This window comes from Echinococcus granulosus (assembly GCF_000524195.1).
Source record: "Echinococcus granulosus chromosome Unknown EG_S00023, whole genome shotgun sequence".
Taxonomy (NCBI): domain Eukaryota; kingdom Metazoa; phylum Platyhelminthes; class Cestoda; order Cyclophyllidea; family Taeniidae; genus Echinococcus; species Echinococcus granulosus.
Window position 1 is genome coordinate 931,065 of NW_020170403.1, and position 14,896 is coordinate 945,960.

Here is a 14,896-nt window from a genome sequence, read left to right on the forward strand (position 1 = left end):
GCAGTCAAGATTACTAGATTAGGGGAGAAGAATATCCTATTCCCGGCCATTGGGGGACGAAACACCGCAAGGCGTTGCCTAATTTCTCACCTTTATCCCTACGTCCATCGTCAACTCCTGTTCTCTGTATACTCCTAATGGCAATTCTCTAAGACCAGTTTATTGTCACTTCCCACTGACACCAATACTCGGCAATCACTTGCGAAATTTGATAGTTGGGAAATGAGGTTCCGTTTCGATAACAGCTGATTAGGTTTACCCAATGTTTTGTAGTCCGAAGACAAATCAGTGCGTCAAAAGCGGGATTCGTGGCTAGCTTCATTTCGTAGAGAAAGAGTCGGATGATATGATAGGATTTTTTAACTTGATTTTTTGGTTTTTATTTGCCTAAATTTTGTAATGAAGAGCTCCCTAATTCAATCACCTAATCCAATCATTTAATCACATTACTTAGTTTTAACATCCCATGTTCGTATTAACTATCCATTCTACTTCACTAACTTTTCTCCTCTTCTGTTGTTTTGTTGATGGGCTATGTTATGCCACCAACTCTTTGCTTCAAGACCGTTGCTTTATACAATCTTTTAAAAGTGAACCTACCTTCCGCTTTAACTGTTGCCGGAACAACCTATAGGCATGAACAGTTGCAGTGTCCTGAGGTTTCGCCGAAGTCTCGTAACAGGCCTAAGTATTATGCATGAACTTTCTTCTTATTAGCCTGCAAGAGGGCTGGGGGCTACCGGCATGACCCGAAGGCCGTGCCGGGGAGTTAAAGTACGGCCTACAGACACCACAGCCCCCACGCAGCTAAACAAAATCTCAAATCACTATACAGTCATACTCCCCATTACGGCTGATCCAACAAAGCAATTGCATAATCCTTTTTTTGCACATCACGCTACTCCCCGAGAGGAGTCTGGAATGGAATAGAATGTCCTGCTTCTTCCATCACTGCAGTCGGCTACTTGGATCAGACTTTAAATTTACAACAAAACATAATGCTCGATATTTTCCCTCTTGAGATGCCACTGTACCTGTCAAATGCTCCTATTATATATAAGTTTTGCAAACAAGATGGACTGAAGTAGCACAGAATCAGGGAAGGGTTTCAATTAAATTTGCTATATCTCAATAGGGGATTGATAATCCGGCGATTAACGGAAATAAACTTACATGGAGGCAGGATGCATGAAAATGGAGGTAAAATTTGGCATTTAGCAACTAAACAGTCGTTTTACGAGAATTAGAAGGAAGTGAACTTGTCAAAAGCGTCATGCCCATTGACAAATTCATCCATCTCTTTGGCCACTTCTAATGAGCGAAAAATAGAAGGACCCAAACGTAATTTAGTAACTCACAATTGCATAGGACACGTCAACCTCGAATACAACAAAAGGACAGAGCATTTCCATTACTTATAATACAATAGAAGCAAGAACTTCTGTCAAAAATGATCCTGAGTTGACATGGACGGATGTCATTCAGTGTATTTTAGGTGTTTCTGATTGTCTTCTAACGATCGGGTTATTTTGATTTTAAATAGAGTTTATTTGTAGAAATCAAAATAGACTTTCAAGGCACTGCCACTTCAACCGGTCGTGGGGCGCTTGGCAAGGCGACCAAACGATGGCGCATCAGAGAGAGAGGTCCGGAGAACACGACCGTCTACCCCGCATACGCGCACATTCACACGTCAGGGCTGGGGTAAGGACAAAGTGTGTTTACACTATTGTTATCGCCTGTCATCACTCCCTGAATTATTGATCAGCGTCAGACATTTGGTCCGCAATGACGTCGCCCATTCGCACACTTCAGGGCTGCAGTGCTATTGGTCGAACACCCGGTCACCTGATTGGCCGGGGCGAAAGGGGCGATGGTGGCGCATTAGGAGCGACCTCAAGGTTTAAAGGCACGCAATTTCGGGTGATTCGGTTGAATAAATTCTTCCTTGGCTTTGGATTTATTGGTGGTAAGCTAAGTCTCACTAAGCGTTATCACCTGACAATAGTTTCGGCTTCCACATTTTGTTTTTGTTCACCGCATTTTCGCACATTAATTATTGCACTTACATAAAACATGACTCGCCCCCCTAAAAAGCGCAGTTAGTATAACTTGTACCTTTTAAAGACTCGGTTATTTTCCTTTGTGAACACAAGTTTCTCGTATATCTAAGGAGGCGAAACACATGTTCACTAACCTTTCTAAATATTGGGCCTTAATTTCAGTGAAGTTGCTTTCGCATTCAAATGCGCAAATAAAATGATGTTTATTCTCAAAAATGAAACAATTTTATGAAAAACGGGTTGATTTGCTTGTTCTGAAATTCGTAATTAGTTAGCAGAATGAGAGGGCTGTTGTTTTTTCAATTCCTCCCTAAATTCTATATAAAACTAAGTAATTTCAAAAACTCGTTTCCTCATTTTTTTCACGGAACCTTAAGTCGATGGTTCTGCTAAAAACCCAAATACTGTATAATCAAAGTGACTATGATGGCTATCTTGTCAATCACTGCATTAGCAGCACCAAATATGGCCATAAGCGTTGCTTGCCCCTGTCAGATACGGAGGCCAATGTTGGGGGTTAAGGGGGTCACAAATAAATCATTTATGCGATCATATTTTGCCTGTCAACTCGGCCAAAAGTGATAGGGCGGTAGGTCAGTTTGAACTGACCGGTGTTTCTGCAATTAAGAAACTATCCGAGCTTAAAGAGGCGCAGTTTTCTGAGTGCCTGGATTGTGGTTAGCTGTCGGAGCATTCACCATTCCGTCTGGATATTTCTAATCTTATTTCTTTAATCGTAATTGGATAAGCAAAAAACTAAAAAAGGACTTCAAAGTTAGTGATTAGCAGATGCAAAAACGAAATTATAGTCCGACTGTAGAGAAAAAGTATTTTGGTAACATTCTCCCCTAAATCTAATCTTATAAGCTAATTCGAGTGAAGAAAGCTAACTACTCTAGTAGGTTTTCACCTCACAAAAAACTTGTTTACACTCTGAGAGCTATCTCAATTCACGCGATTTAGGTTTATTGTCGCCCCAATAGTTGTAGCATAGAGTAAAACAGTCCCATTATATGAATTTCGTTAAATTCATCCACTTATGAAGAGTGACTGATGTCTCCCTATGTGACAAACACCATCCATGCTGTTTTCATCAGTATACTGTCTTCATGAATATGCAATCTTATTTAAAATTTTGTAACATTTGACCCATCCGTTTGCACAATCTTTCTGACCAGTAGAACATCATTGCAAAAGTTATCCTTTAAGTCATCCAATCGTTCAAAAAGTCGCAGACTTTCCAAAGTTCCCAAAACCGGTTTTGAAATAAAAGAGATACAAGTTTTGCAACAGTCGGCATGCCCTTTGGTAATTCTTGACCTTGGCCACGGTGTCCTCGATTTCATGTTTCGGAATTGCTTCACCTCAGCATGAAATTCGCACTACTGGGTTGTGATTACCCACCTAACAGCACCTCATTTTGAAATTCCTCAGATTTTCACTGAAGCCATTGATCTTACACTTCGCACCTCTCCATCTGGCATTTATACCTGAAGGTCGGAGTGATTCTGGCGCACTTTGTAAACAACAAAATCTTCGCACGCAAATGTACACTTATTATTTTCAACTCAGACATAAAAGTTAGTTTCATCCGGCCAAACTCAATACGTAAATAAACAGTCTGCAACATTAAATGTGATCATAAAAGCGCAGTTCATTCCCCAACATATGGTTACCAGGATTTTCAACAAATTTCCTGTCTGTTTGGTCAACTGCGCACATATCTTCCACATTTACCTTCACAAATCAAATAGGTTATTAAACAAGGTCTTTTGTTTTCGATAGACAAATAAACGGAAAAGGATGTATGGTTGTTCCCAGGCCATTCCTGTCAATATGAAATTAGTGTTTCTGGAAATTCATGCTTTAGATGTTTTTTTTTTATCATGTTTCTGTGCGGTAAAAAAGGTATTCATATTTCTTATCTTGCTGCTTAAAAAGAGAGCATTTCTATTGGCCGGAGAAAAATCGATACTTTTTGACACTTAACCAAGTTGACTGTAAAAGACATTGCATGTCATTCCAACAGCTGATGGGACGAGAATGCCCCGAGCCTACTCTACTTCCGCTTGAAGACAAAAAACCCAGTCCTCACTTTTTTCCAAGATCAGCAATCGCGGCTGTCAAATTAATCAACTTCTAACTGTTACCTTATTCTTAACTAGGAGGTTAAAAGAAACGCAGGGCAATGTCGAGTGGAATTTGTGCGAAATGTGCAAAACCTTTCTCAGCTGGTTCGATTTTGAACGCCTTGGACAAGCGATGGCATCCGGAGTGTTTTGTATGCGCGGGGTGCAAGCACCAACTGGCCAACCAATCTTTCCACTGCAAAGACGAGGTGCCCTACTGCGTTAACTGCTGGAAGGAAAAGTTCCAGCCACGATGCTCAGTAGGTTAATCTGCTAGTTGCCATATTAATTCCCCACATTTTTTAAACACTAAACAACTGTGTTTGGTAGCTTTGCGTTTTTGGAGTTAAAACGTAACAGAAGGTATATATATCTGAAGATAGGCAAAAAGAGTTGGCCTGTTGTGAATTTTGGCCATCTGTTTTTTTCAGTGGGTGCTTCAAGCAACCATTGGGTCTTCTAAGACATCTAAAATGATTTGATAGAAATCAACATACCATAATTTTTATTTTGCAACAAAAGGTGGCGTTACCAATTCTAGGCGCTGCCGCAACAATGTGGGATAACCTGTCTGTACAGGATGATACAAATCTTGATGCATTACATGGAGGGTGAGATGGGTAATAGTTCTCTACTCCCAGCGCGTTACATGAAAGCATTAAATATACAGAATAAATATCTGAATAAAGTACATTCTTGCGTGAGGTATTCCATTAAATAAGTCCAAATTCAGGCAAATTCGGAAAATTTGCTTTTACAAAATATCCACAAATCCCCTTTTTACAGAAACTATTCGGTTGCAGTTAAGTTAAGGACATGGAAAGTGAACCGCAGGAGTGAATGAAATTGTACCCTTACTGACCGGATTACTTTATTCTGTTATTTGACTGCATTAGTCGAATTTTCTGCAGGGCGGATTAACAATTAGTAAGAGAGCAAAACGAGACACTGCTTGCAAAGTAATTTAGAATGTGAATTTCGGCATCCCAGAAAAATTGAAGTACCTGTACTTTTGCACTAAACAAAAAGGAACATCAGCATGTGGTCCAAAGAGATTGTCCGATAAGTTTTGAATAAAAACCAAAGGCCGCATGCTCTGATTTTCTCACTACTTTTTATTTTGAATGAATGCGACATATCTGAACCTTCAAATATGATTAAGCAGCAATTCACTCGTTTAAAATAGTGAGTTCAAAACAAGCAACTAAGAGCAAAATGCATTTGTTGCCACCTTAAAGTGTATTCTTACTGATGTGAAGGAGAGAAGTAGGTACTGTTTCTACAAATAAATAACAGGCGCAATTCAAAACATTCTGTTCGAAAAGTCGTTCCAAACTCTCCTCACCACCTCAAGGTTAATGCCCACTCCTTAACTGACTTCCTTCAACAAAAATTACATTTTTTATCTTCTAAGCAAATCACAAGAATTATTTTTTTCTAAATTTCGGCCATTCGAATTCGTTGGTAAATTCTATTGTCAAATGCTTGCATTATTTTAATGACTTCTCCAAACTCTGCTTTAAGACTAGTTCACTATTAAGCTAGGCACTTTTTAACAAAAAACCCGGCTTCATAATTAAAATTTAGAAAGTCTTATAAAATATACAATAAATAGCTTTTGTTAATTATGGAAAATCAAAACGACCCAATTAGCAAGCGTGGCGATTACTTAATTTCACAGTTGAACAGTAGGAACCTTTATTTCATTTGTTAAATGACGGTGACTGGAAAATCAGACTGAAAGCTGAGCATACACTGCCCTGAGGTGCAAACTCTGATTGGTTACTTGTAGAGTTGCGGCGTGATCATTGACCCTTCGGAGCAATACGTGCTGTACGACGACAAGGCCTATCACAAGGGCTGCTTCAGGTGCAGTCAGTGTCAAACCCCCCTCAATGGAAAGCAGTTCTGCATTGTCAACGGCCAGTATCTGTGCCCCGAGCATGTGCAATAGGCTTGCGGACCTGACCTAACCTGACCCACAATCAGCATTCTTGAGTCCCACTCCATCACCATATTCTGCCTTACCTCACCCACAACTTTCTAGTTTTCGCATGCAACTTGGGTCCTATTCCTCTCTCTTCTAGCTGAATACCCCTAAGATCTGGCACGAGAGAGCTGGCTAGACCCCAAATATCCCCTCTCCAACCCGCGCTCTTATCTATTTAAAAGGAGAAGTGAATAACAATTGCAATTATTAAAGCAGTCACTTAGAGCTTTTTCACACGTGCCTTCTTACACCAATTTGATGAGCTTAGCTGGTTGAGAGTAGATTAGAACTTTCATTTGAAAAAAAAAACATTCCAAGGCATGCGGTATTACAAAAATGCACCAATTTTTAACTCTTGGGGGACTTTTATAGTGAAACGAAACACTACAGTCGTAATAGCAGATATGCGCAGTGGCAATTAACCCCAACGAGAATGTGAAAATGGGCTACTTATGCAAGCGATTCGCTAGTAGTATAAATTTACCAAATAATGAGCAGTAGAGGTTAATAGTATTCGTAGTTGAATTACTGAATTTCAATGGATTAGCAATTAGTTTAAACTGGGAAAAGGAACCATTAAGGGGCAAATAAAAGTATTTGGGTTGCTAAAAAATTCTTGACGTCAACCCACTAAACCTAAAATTTATTTTAAAAATATTTCATTCCTGATATTCAGCTGATGGAAAATGACACTGTTCAGTTGCCTTTAAGGTACTTAAAATGTCTGAATAAAAGCGCGTCGTGTGGCTTCCACCATAGTTTTGTTACAATACTTCGGTGTAACCCATGGGGACATGTAAGTTATGTCGCTACTTATGAGCGGGGATATGTGTCTGTCTGGTGCTGTCCTCTCCTTTATTGCGCCTGCCGCTATCTCCCTCCACCTCCCGCTTGAATATCACAAAACTCCGCTTCAACAGGAATTATACACTCTAATCGACGTTGCAAGCATTACACAGTTCCAAAGGGGCAGTAAGGGTACTTCCCGTCATTTTTTTGACAAAAGCATCCAGAGCGGGTGTATTAGTTTGCACTATTGGCTAGAGACGGTTAAAATAAAAATGTGATTTTGGTGTTGTAGCACACAAATATAGATATGTATGCTGTGTTACAATTCTTATGAACTGTTTCAGTACACAACCCAAACACAGGATTTCGAATTGTTTACTGGTTTACTTGGGATGGGAAGCGACTTTTGCATTTGGACAATTAGCTAGGCTCTAACGATTACCTTTCCGCTCCACTCCACACATACACGCGTTAATGCTTCTGAGGCACCACTTCATGCCTAGACAACTATGCTCGCTCTGAGTGTATGTGGTGGAATGCAGACGCATTAATTCACTCCAAAGCGCTAACCATCTGAAGACCGTACAGTCACTCCACCAGACCCCGTAAGACATAAAAATATGTAAGTTGTAGGTGTAGCAGAAAAACGTCTTTTCTCTGAACGTAGTAGCGGCTTGCGGCTCGGTGGGAAGGAAGCTTACCCAGGAAACACCTCAGCCCTTGAATCGCATGCTGTCATATAATTTGGTTGTGAGAAGATTTGACTTTCAGTCTGGATATGAGGGTTGGAAGGAGGGGGTGGGGAGATACTATTTAAGCACATCACGTAATCTTATGAAAAATGTACCACCCAACAGGGCGATAATTGCTGCTAGTGATTCACAGTGAAGATTTTTATTTAATCTCGGTAATAGCAAGAGGTAACCAAATGCTTACATGCAAAATCGAGCAGACAGTGGTTTTGGGAACAAAAGCGAGGTAGGAAGTAAGGTTATTAGGGATGGGTTCAGTCTTTGGGATTAAGGTCAGTGTTAGAGTAAGCCTTTTAAATAAATAATTTTTTTGTTGAAATAATGAACAAATTCAAATATTTCAGGGGAGAAGAAAAATGAACTGAGGCAAATATGCATTCCATCTACTAAGTGGTGATATAAACCGGCAGGTGTCTTAATTGCCATAGCGGATAAGCTGAATGAGGTATTTCTGAATCAAAAGCAAAAATCCTTGCGCAAAACAGCTACAAAACCTCAAAATGCAAATAAATAGTTGCATTATTTTGCAGAATATAGTTAAAAATATTTTGAAAACTTGGTCTAAGTAAGGCAAACCAGCTTTATAAATGGTGTTGAAAGATTTTATCATTATCATGATAAGGTGTGATTATACTTAATACGTATCTAATCGGAGTCGGTGAGTTGTTTGAGACGGTGTCACTTAAATGCGCGATAATTGGAATTCCGCGGCTGGTTAACACTCAGAGTTTGGAGGGGAGGGGGAGTGAAGTAAATCCTCTCTTTCGGGAAAAAAATCTGATCGAGGCAATTTAAACACATGATTCTGTTAAGAATTCTTAGTAAAATAAGACCATATTTGTGGGAATTTCTCCAAAGCAAGACCCACGAATAAAATAAGGATTGCGACATTTGGTACTCACTTTTCAGACGTATAATGCTGTCTTCGAAATAAGTCCCGAGATTTTTTTAAAATTCGCATAGAAAAGTTGTCCACATTTGAAACCAGTTTTTGCCGTTTTCATTGAGGGACATCACTCTACTGCAGTGATTTGATGCTTGATGTATTGCGTAGTTAACGACGCCGACTCTTCAGTTTCCTTCATTTGAACTTCCCGCAACATCTATGTCCTCCTATTCCTATGCGTTAATGCCGTCCTCTTTTATTACCTATACAGCTTACAACGATCCCAGCCGAGGCCCAAATCGCCCAAACCAAAAGTGCGGCCATCACAATTTCTCTGATCGGCTACGAATTCTTCAAGTTGTGAAAGAAAGGCATCTGCGGAGGCGCACAGCAGAAGGAATCTCGAAGCCAAGTCTACTTTCGTCAGTCATCCCAAAATCGCTTTATACAAGAGGGTAATTAACCCGTAAATTTACTCGAAAACACCCCGGATGGAGTTGCTCCTGCGCTGCGTACCTACATATATACATGTTAGGGGAACTCAAACAGACTTTGGCCACAGCGTCAGGGAGGAATGGGTGTTGAACGTAAACTCTGTAAAGGTACTTTAAACTATGATCTTGATGAAATGGCTCTGACTTGGGACAAACACTCCCATAAATAAGGATTGGCATACGAAGCGCACTTTTTATCCCGCCTTGGACAGTGCAAAGCATCCTTCAAGCCGTTTCACGTTTTAATGGAAACGAGAAAATGCGTCACTGACAGTGGGGTCATGTGTCTTCCCTCTTCCACAAAAACTCAATGTCAACCTTTTCTCGTCCACTGGCACCTTTTAAGGTTCAGCGACGTCACAACCACGGAAACCCCGGAGATGGCGCTTGAATATCGAAGGGGCCTGACACAGCAATGCTTGTTTTATCGTCCGTCCAAGTACCTGGGATCTTCAGTCCATGGGATTCGTATTTCCATTTTTGCTACATGATCGAAAGTCCACGCCTTCTGTCGCAGCCACTTCCACACTAGTGTGGCTTCTTTTGACGTAGCAGTTAACTATGAAGGCTACAAAGAATGCACTCCTAAAAGGCCTTGCTGAAACCAGAGAATTTGTTGATTTAACAGTGACTTCTTCTGCGGAGTTGACTATCCCCGACCCCTTTAAAATGGCCTTAGTAGTTCCTTCCAATATTGTAGATACATTAGTGACACATCCGAGCACTCAGATTGGGGAAAACTGCGTTTATTTTGAATCATCCAACCAAAGAAGTGATTTTTCATCCTTCAAATGCCTATATACCACTTTGATTGCTACATCCCAAAGTATGTCTCTGAGAAGACCCAAACTTCTTTGAACCTTGCTATGCCACTGCTCCACAGAGGGAGGAGGATTTGCTCAAGTCGTGTTTACTTCGTTTTCAAGAAACGAATCTCAACTTCATTTCTGTAAGGTTATTTAATTCCACGAAAAAAGATATAAGCTAATCAGATGGTTAAATCTTGCCTCCGACACGTCTTGAAACAGTTCAATTGTGTGGCAGCGATAAAACTTGGAAATAATCCTCCTGGGTTTTTACAGAACTATGAAAAGCCCCGCGCTTCTACCACCCGTTTGCTTCCAAACTGTCAATCTTAATTTTCATGCAGTTATCTGCTGTCAAGACGAGTTGACAGGAACCCTGAACTTAGAGAAAAATCCCTAAGGGAATACAAGGGAGGAGAGCAAGGCAAGGTGTTTTTTCCTTTCCTTCCTCACGTCTAAATTAAAGCACAAATCTCCGTGTCAGTGTGTAGTGAGAATACCTACATTTGCAGAAAGCTCATAGTTTTTATTTTGGGAAGTGGAATTTCCCTGTTCACGCCGAAGGATTTGCATTCGGTGACCCATCATTCCTCCACCCCTGATTTCGTATGTGCTATCCTCAGGGTTATTAGGGAACAGATAGGCACACGAAGGTTGAGTGTGCTCACGTACCCCGGGGACTCATCCACTCTACGCCGAAGTGGGACATCAAAGACCTCTACTCTAAAGTCTTTATCATTGCAGCCGAGCATCTGTGGACATTAGCCTTCTGTGTACCTCATAGAGGTGTTAGTCGTGAGGTATGAAGCGTCTTCCTGCTTTGTCTTTACATGGCTGGGGGTAGAACTATCTTCCGACTGGTGAAATAGGTAGACTTCATCTAGAATTGGTATCCAATGTACCACATCAAACAGGAGTCTAGTCTTCTGCGGACTAAGCAATGTGTGCTTTCATGGTGTAGGGGTGGATAGTGGGAGTCGTTAGGTGATGGTAAAACAACAACACATTTACCAAATTCTCCCCTTTCGCTGGTACAATTTTTTGGCTAAAAAAGATTTTTTCTATCACAATTTGATGTTTTGCAAAGACTGGCATCTTCTCGAGACGTGATTTTACACTTGATGTTTCGTGTTGCTGACACCAGTGTGAAGGATTCGGTTCTTTTAAGATCTTTGTAACGTTTACCGCTGTGGCGCCAGTTGGGAAGGCACGCGCGCGGAGGGAGCGGTAGCACGAACGCACGCGAGCGTGCGTGCAGAGTGTGTGCAGGAGTCAAGGCAGCCAATCGATTGCAGCTGGTCAATCGATCTAGAGAAGTACTCTGAGCGATTTTGACCAATAACCTATCAGCAATTGTCAATGCATTCATTCTAGGGGCGCGGGACGTGATTTTGCACTGGGTGTCTCGTGCTTCTGGCGCAAGCATGAAAATTCGGCACTTTAAAAGTACTTTTGAATGCTCAACTTTTATGGAATGCTACCAGATTGGAGGCACGCACGCGTTGACCGCTTAGAGGATCCAGGTCAGCAAATTGATCGAAAATGGTCAACCGATCCAGAGCAGTACTTTGAGCAATTCCTGACCAATGGTCAAACGATAATTGGCTAACCACACATTATACAAGCCCGAATTTCCAAGTCTGTTTCGTCAGCCAAGCGGTGCACCGTTTCTGTCTGTCTGTTTTCGTCGCTCCAAATCGCTTGATTTTTAAATGGGTTTCTCTCTCCACTAGCAGATTTGGGTTTTCTTGCAAGAATTGTGTTTTAGAAGAGAGGAAAGGCTATTGCTATCACCATAAAAGTACTATATTCTTCTCGCAAATCGCATAAGCAGTGATTTGTCCTCCTATTCTCCTTCATGTTATTGGCAATCATGGATTCTATCCTCTATGAGTAGTCAATGGAGGTATCGCAACTATTACCAATTTTACGCACTGCCAAGTAACTTGTGTTCCCTCTTTTGGGATCCGTTGATTGCAAATATCGCATTAAAGGGTTCGGACCACACCTGAACCCTCAATAGTTCTGGTATAAAAAGGGATGCCCCATTGGGAGCGTATCCTGTTATGAGCGATATTGGTGGGCGTAAAACTGTTTGGACTCAAGTGTGCAGGACGTGCTGCATTTTGAAGGCTCATCGGCGTTGACCACAAAAATCAGTCCATTCGGGGCAGTCGTAGGCGGAAGCAACATTGTGATCGAAATGGGACTCATGACTGACCACTACGTGGCCGTTAATTCGGCATAGAAGCTTGGCTTCTCAAGCCTGATCCGTTAGATAATGTGAACCCGTTTTCAGCGGGCATTTTTGCCTTTTCTCTGTCATACGATGTCACTTGCCAAGCCCGTCAGATAATGCATGTAGGTGTCAAAAAGAAAACTTCGGCCGATGTTTAGATTAAAATTTGCAAACACTGTCTTTCTGTCTTGCCTATCTTTTAAAATCGTAAGTCCCTGGTTTAGTTCCAGTGTCAATGCTAGCCCAAAAAAAGGCAAATTCTCTTACGTATTTTATTTTGAGCGAAAGTTGCGACTTTTCTACATTTTATGCAATGCTGCTTTCAACCAAATCGGCGGCTTTGAGGCGTTATTTAGAATTCAGGAAATATCCTGGACTTTAAAGTAATGTTGAGCTTCTTAAGTAAAAAAAGGAAAATTTATGCGACGGAAGTGGCCTTATTACTTAATATTCACAAGCTTCTCTAGGCCTTGATCTAATAGAAAAGAGCGACTCTGTCGTGGTGAGCGAATTCTTTTGGGTCCTTACAATGCTTTATCTTAAGGGGAACAAAGTTTTGGAAGTTTAGGTTGTCAGCCGCCACAATCACAGAAGTGAGTGAGATCGCGAGGCCCTCCTACCATATTATGGGCTTTAAATAATCGGGGAAGAGTATGTGAAGAGATTGGTGTACAACGAAGATGGCGACTTTGTAGGTGCTACACATGACCCTCCATAAAGAGCCCCGATCTCAAGGTTAAAGTGAACACCAAAGTTTAATTGCCTTACCTCTTCTGTTTTTTCAAAATGAACTGATGCAAAAGTGAACAACGGAAATAAACTTAAGCGACTTCTCACGGCTCTTTAAAAACTTTGAATTTCTTCCACCTCTATTAGCTTGTAGATGGGATTTTTAGCAAAGTTACTGGAACTTGAATCAGAAACAAAATCAACTATGAAGGAAATTACTAAACGGTAAGAAATTGTTTTTAACGTAATGATATTGGAAATACATCATTTCCGCACTTCAAACCGCAGCGTTTCTAGTCTTTTAGAAGGGATGGCGGCTACTGGTATATCTCGGAGGCTTTGACTCCTATAGGAAGTACAGAAGTGAAGCCTTAAGTGAACGCGAAATTAAAACAAAGTCCAACACAGTGTCCCACTCCTCCTGAGTGTCGTTCCTCCCGTCGTCTGTCCCCATGAGTAACCTCTGGCGTCGGCCTTCACAAAGTAATCACCCACGAACGAACCGAGCCTGCCAACGAATTTGGGTGCAATTGAAAAAATGTTTAACTTCGACGTCACCGATCCCTCCTACCGATTCCATTAGATCAAAAATTATTTCTGGCCCAAAAATAGAGCCATTTAATAATGGGATGAAAAAAGTTTCCTGGGAATATGGTTCCGCGTCTAGTCATCCTTGTCAGCTTGTTCTCACTCCCAGTGCTGTCCAACTGGAATCTATCCAGCCAGCAATGCTATAGAGGGGAGGTACCACGTGTTCACGGAAATGACATCTTCAAGCCGGTACCGTGGAAAGATCTGTGACAAGCTTTCTTAGGTGGTTCACGGTTACGATTAGCGTCACTTCAATTTTTGACAGCATTCCTGCAGAACTCGGGACTGGGGTAGTTGACAAAAGTGGACGTCATTTTTAACCCTTCTGTTGCCGGTGGTCACGAATTCTCCCACCATCAGCATCTGCCTTTCTGTCATGTTAAGACTGAGCATGCAGCAATAGACATGACAGTAGATGTCTTTAGGATCGGTTGTCACACGCTGCTGCTACCAATGCAGCGCTCTGGGACTTCCAGAAGCATTGAGAGACTGCCAAAAAGGCCCAGAGGCCATGCCACCAAGCAGACTTATGACCTACAGAGACCTAAATGTCCGAATTATCAAAAGTGGAATTAAAAAACATCTGATTACGGAAAAACCCTAAGAATTGACTAGTTCTAATTGTTCAAATCACTGATCATTCATAAGTCGAAACCTGTCATTCGTCGGAGTTGTTATAAAGCAACTTCTCTCCTAAAAGTAATTTTTGTTAGAGTAAAGCAACTTTCTCTTCACTTTTCAAAAAGTAATGCAGGTAGTATTTTCTGTGTTGTATGTATTCTCTTGCAGTTAGCTTAAAGTTACCTAATCGGTTTAGAATTCGTAAATGCCGCTGAAGTCATAAAAAGTCCTATCGGCGTTAAAAAATGATTAATTACCGATTCATGGGAGGGCTGAGGGGTCCGTCCAATAGGGAGATCGAGACCATGGCAACTACAAGGCTTTGTAGTCTAAACACGAATTATTCTATTTTCTGCGGATTTCTTTATTTGTCTTTTCAGATCTCCTCCATTTAAGGAGAATATTAAACTTTAACGAAGTTGTCACCTCATGCCGTACATGCAACAGGGAAATTCTTCACGTACTGTATTGTTTTGCGCCCTCTTTAATCAATTTTAATTCTACTTCTACTTCTATAAGCTTGAATGTTATCCACTCTTTGTCCTGAGGCATTTGGCGATTTCCTATCCCCCTCTTGGCCAATGGTCGTTTGGATGGTAAAAAGCAGTGTTGCGTGTCTCTCGATTTGCATTTATGCGATCTTTGCCGTTTGGCCAGTGTAGTGACAAATCTAGGTGAATCTAATGCATGGTAAATAATGCGACTGGAGGGCTAAATTCGCTCACCCGATGAGTTGGTGGATTTGCTCATGGGAAAAATTTGAGTAACTTTAGGAAGCTTCTTGATAGTCTTAATTCTTGAGGTAAT

At 41.1% G+C, this 14,896-nt stretch overlaps 2 protein-coding genes across 2 annotated transcripts in view; both read left to right on the plus strand. All coding sequences in view use genetic code 11, as the record gives it.

Moving 5' to 3' along the window:
* The window catches only part of EGR_04025 (hypothetical protein), a gene marked incomplete at both ends in the record, with an annotated part of 6,731 nt that extends 2,914 nt beyond the window's left edge, over positions 1-3,817 (plus strand). The window contains 3 exons of the mRNA XM_024493274.1: positions 3,245-3,371; positions 3,475-3,643; positions 3,684-3,817. Of these exons, the coding sequence (XP_024352373.1) occupies positions 3,245-3,371; positions 3,475-3,643; positions 3,684-3,817 (430 nt within the window). The remainder of the gene's footprint in view (positions 1-3,244; positions 3,372-3,474; positions 3,644-3,683) is intronic.
* A 434-nt stretch (positions 3,818-4,251) lies between these two features.
* EGR_04026 (Four and a half LIM domains-containing protein) lies at positions 4,252-6,146 on the plus strand (the record flags this gene model as incomplete). The annotated part of the gene is made up of 2 exons (XM_024493275.1): positions 4,252-4,452; positions 5,985-6,146. 2 exons carry the CDS (start codon positions 4,252-4,254, stop codon positions 6,144-6,146), a joined length of 363 nt encoding a protein of 120 aa, XP_024352374.1.
* Positions 6,147-14,896: the final 8,750 nt, after the last annotated feature.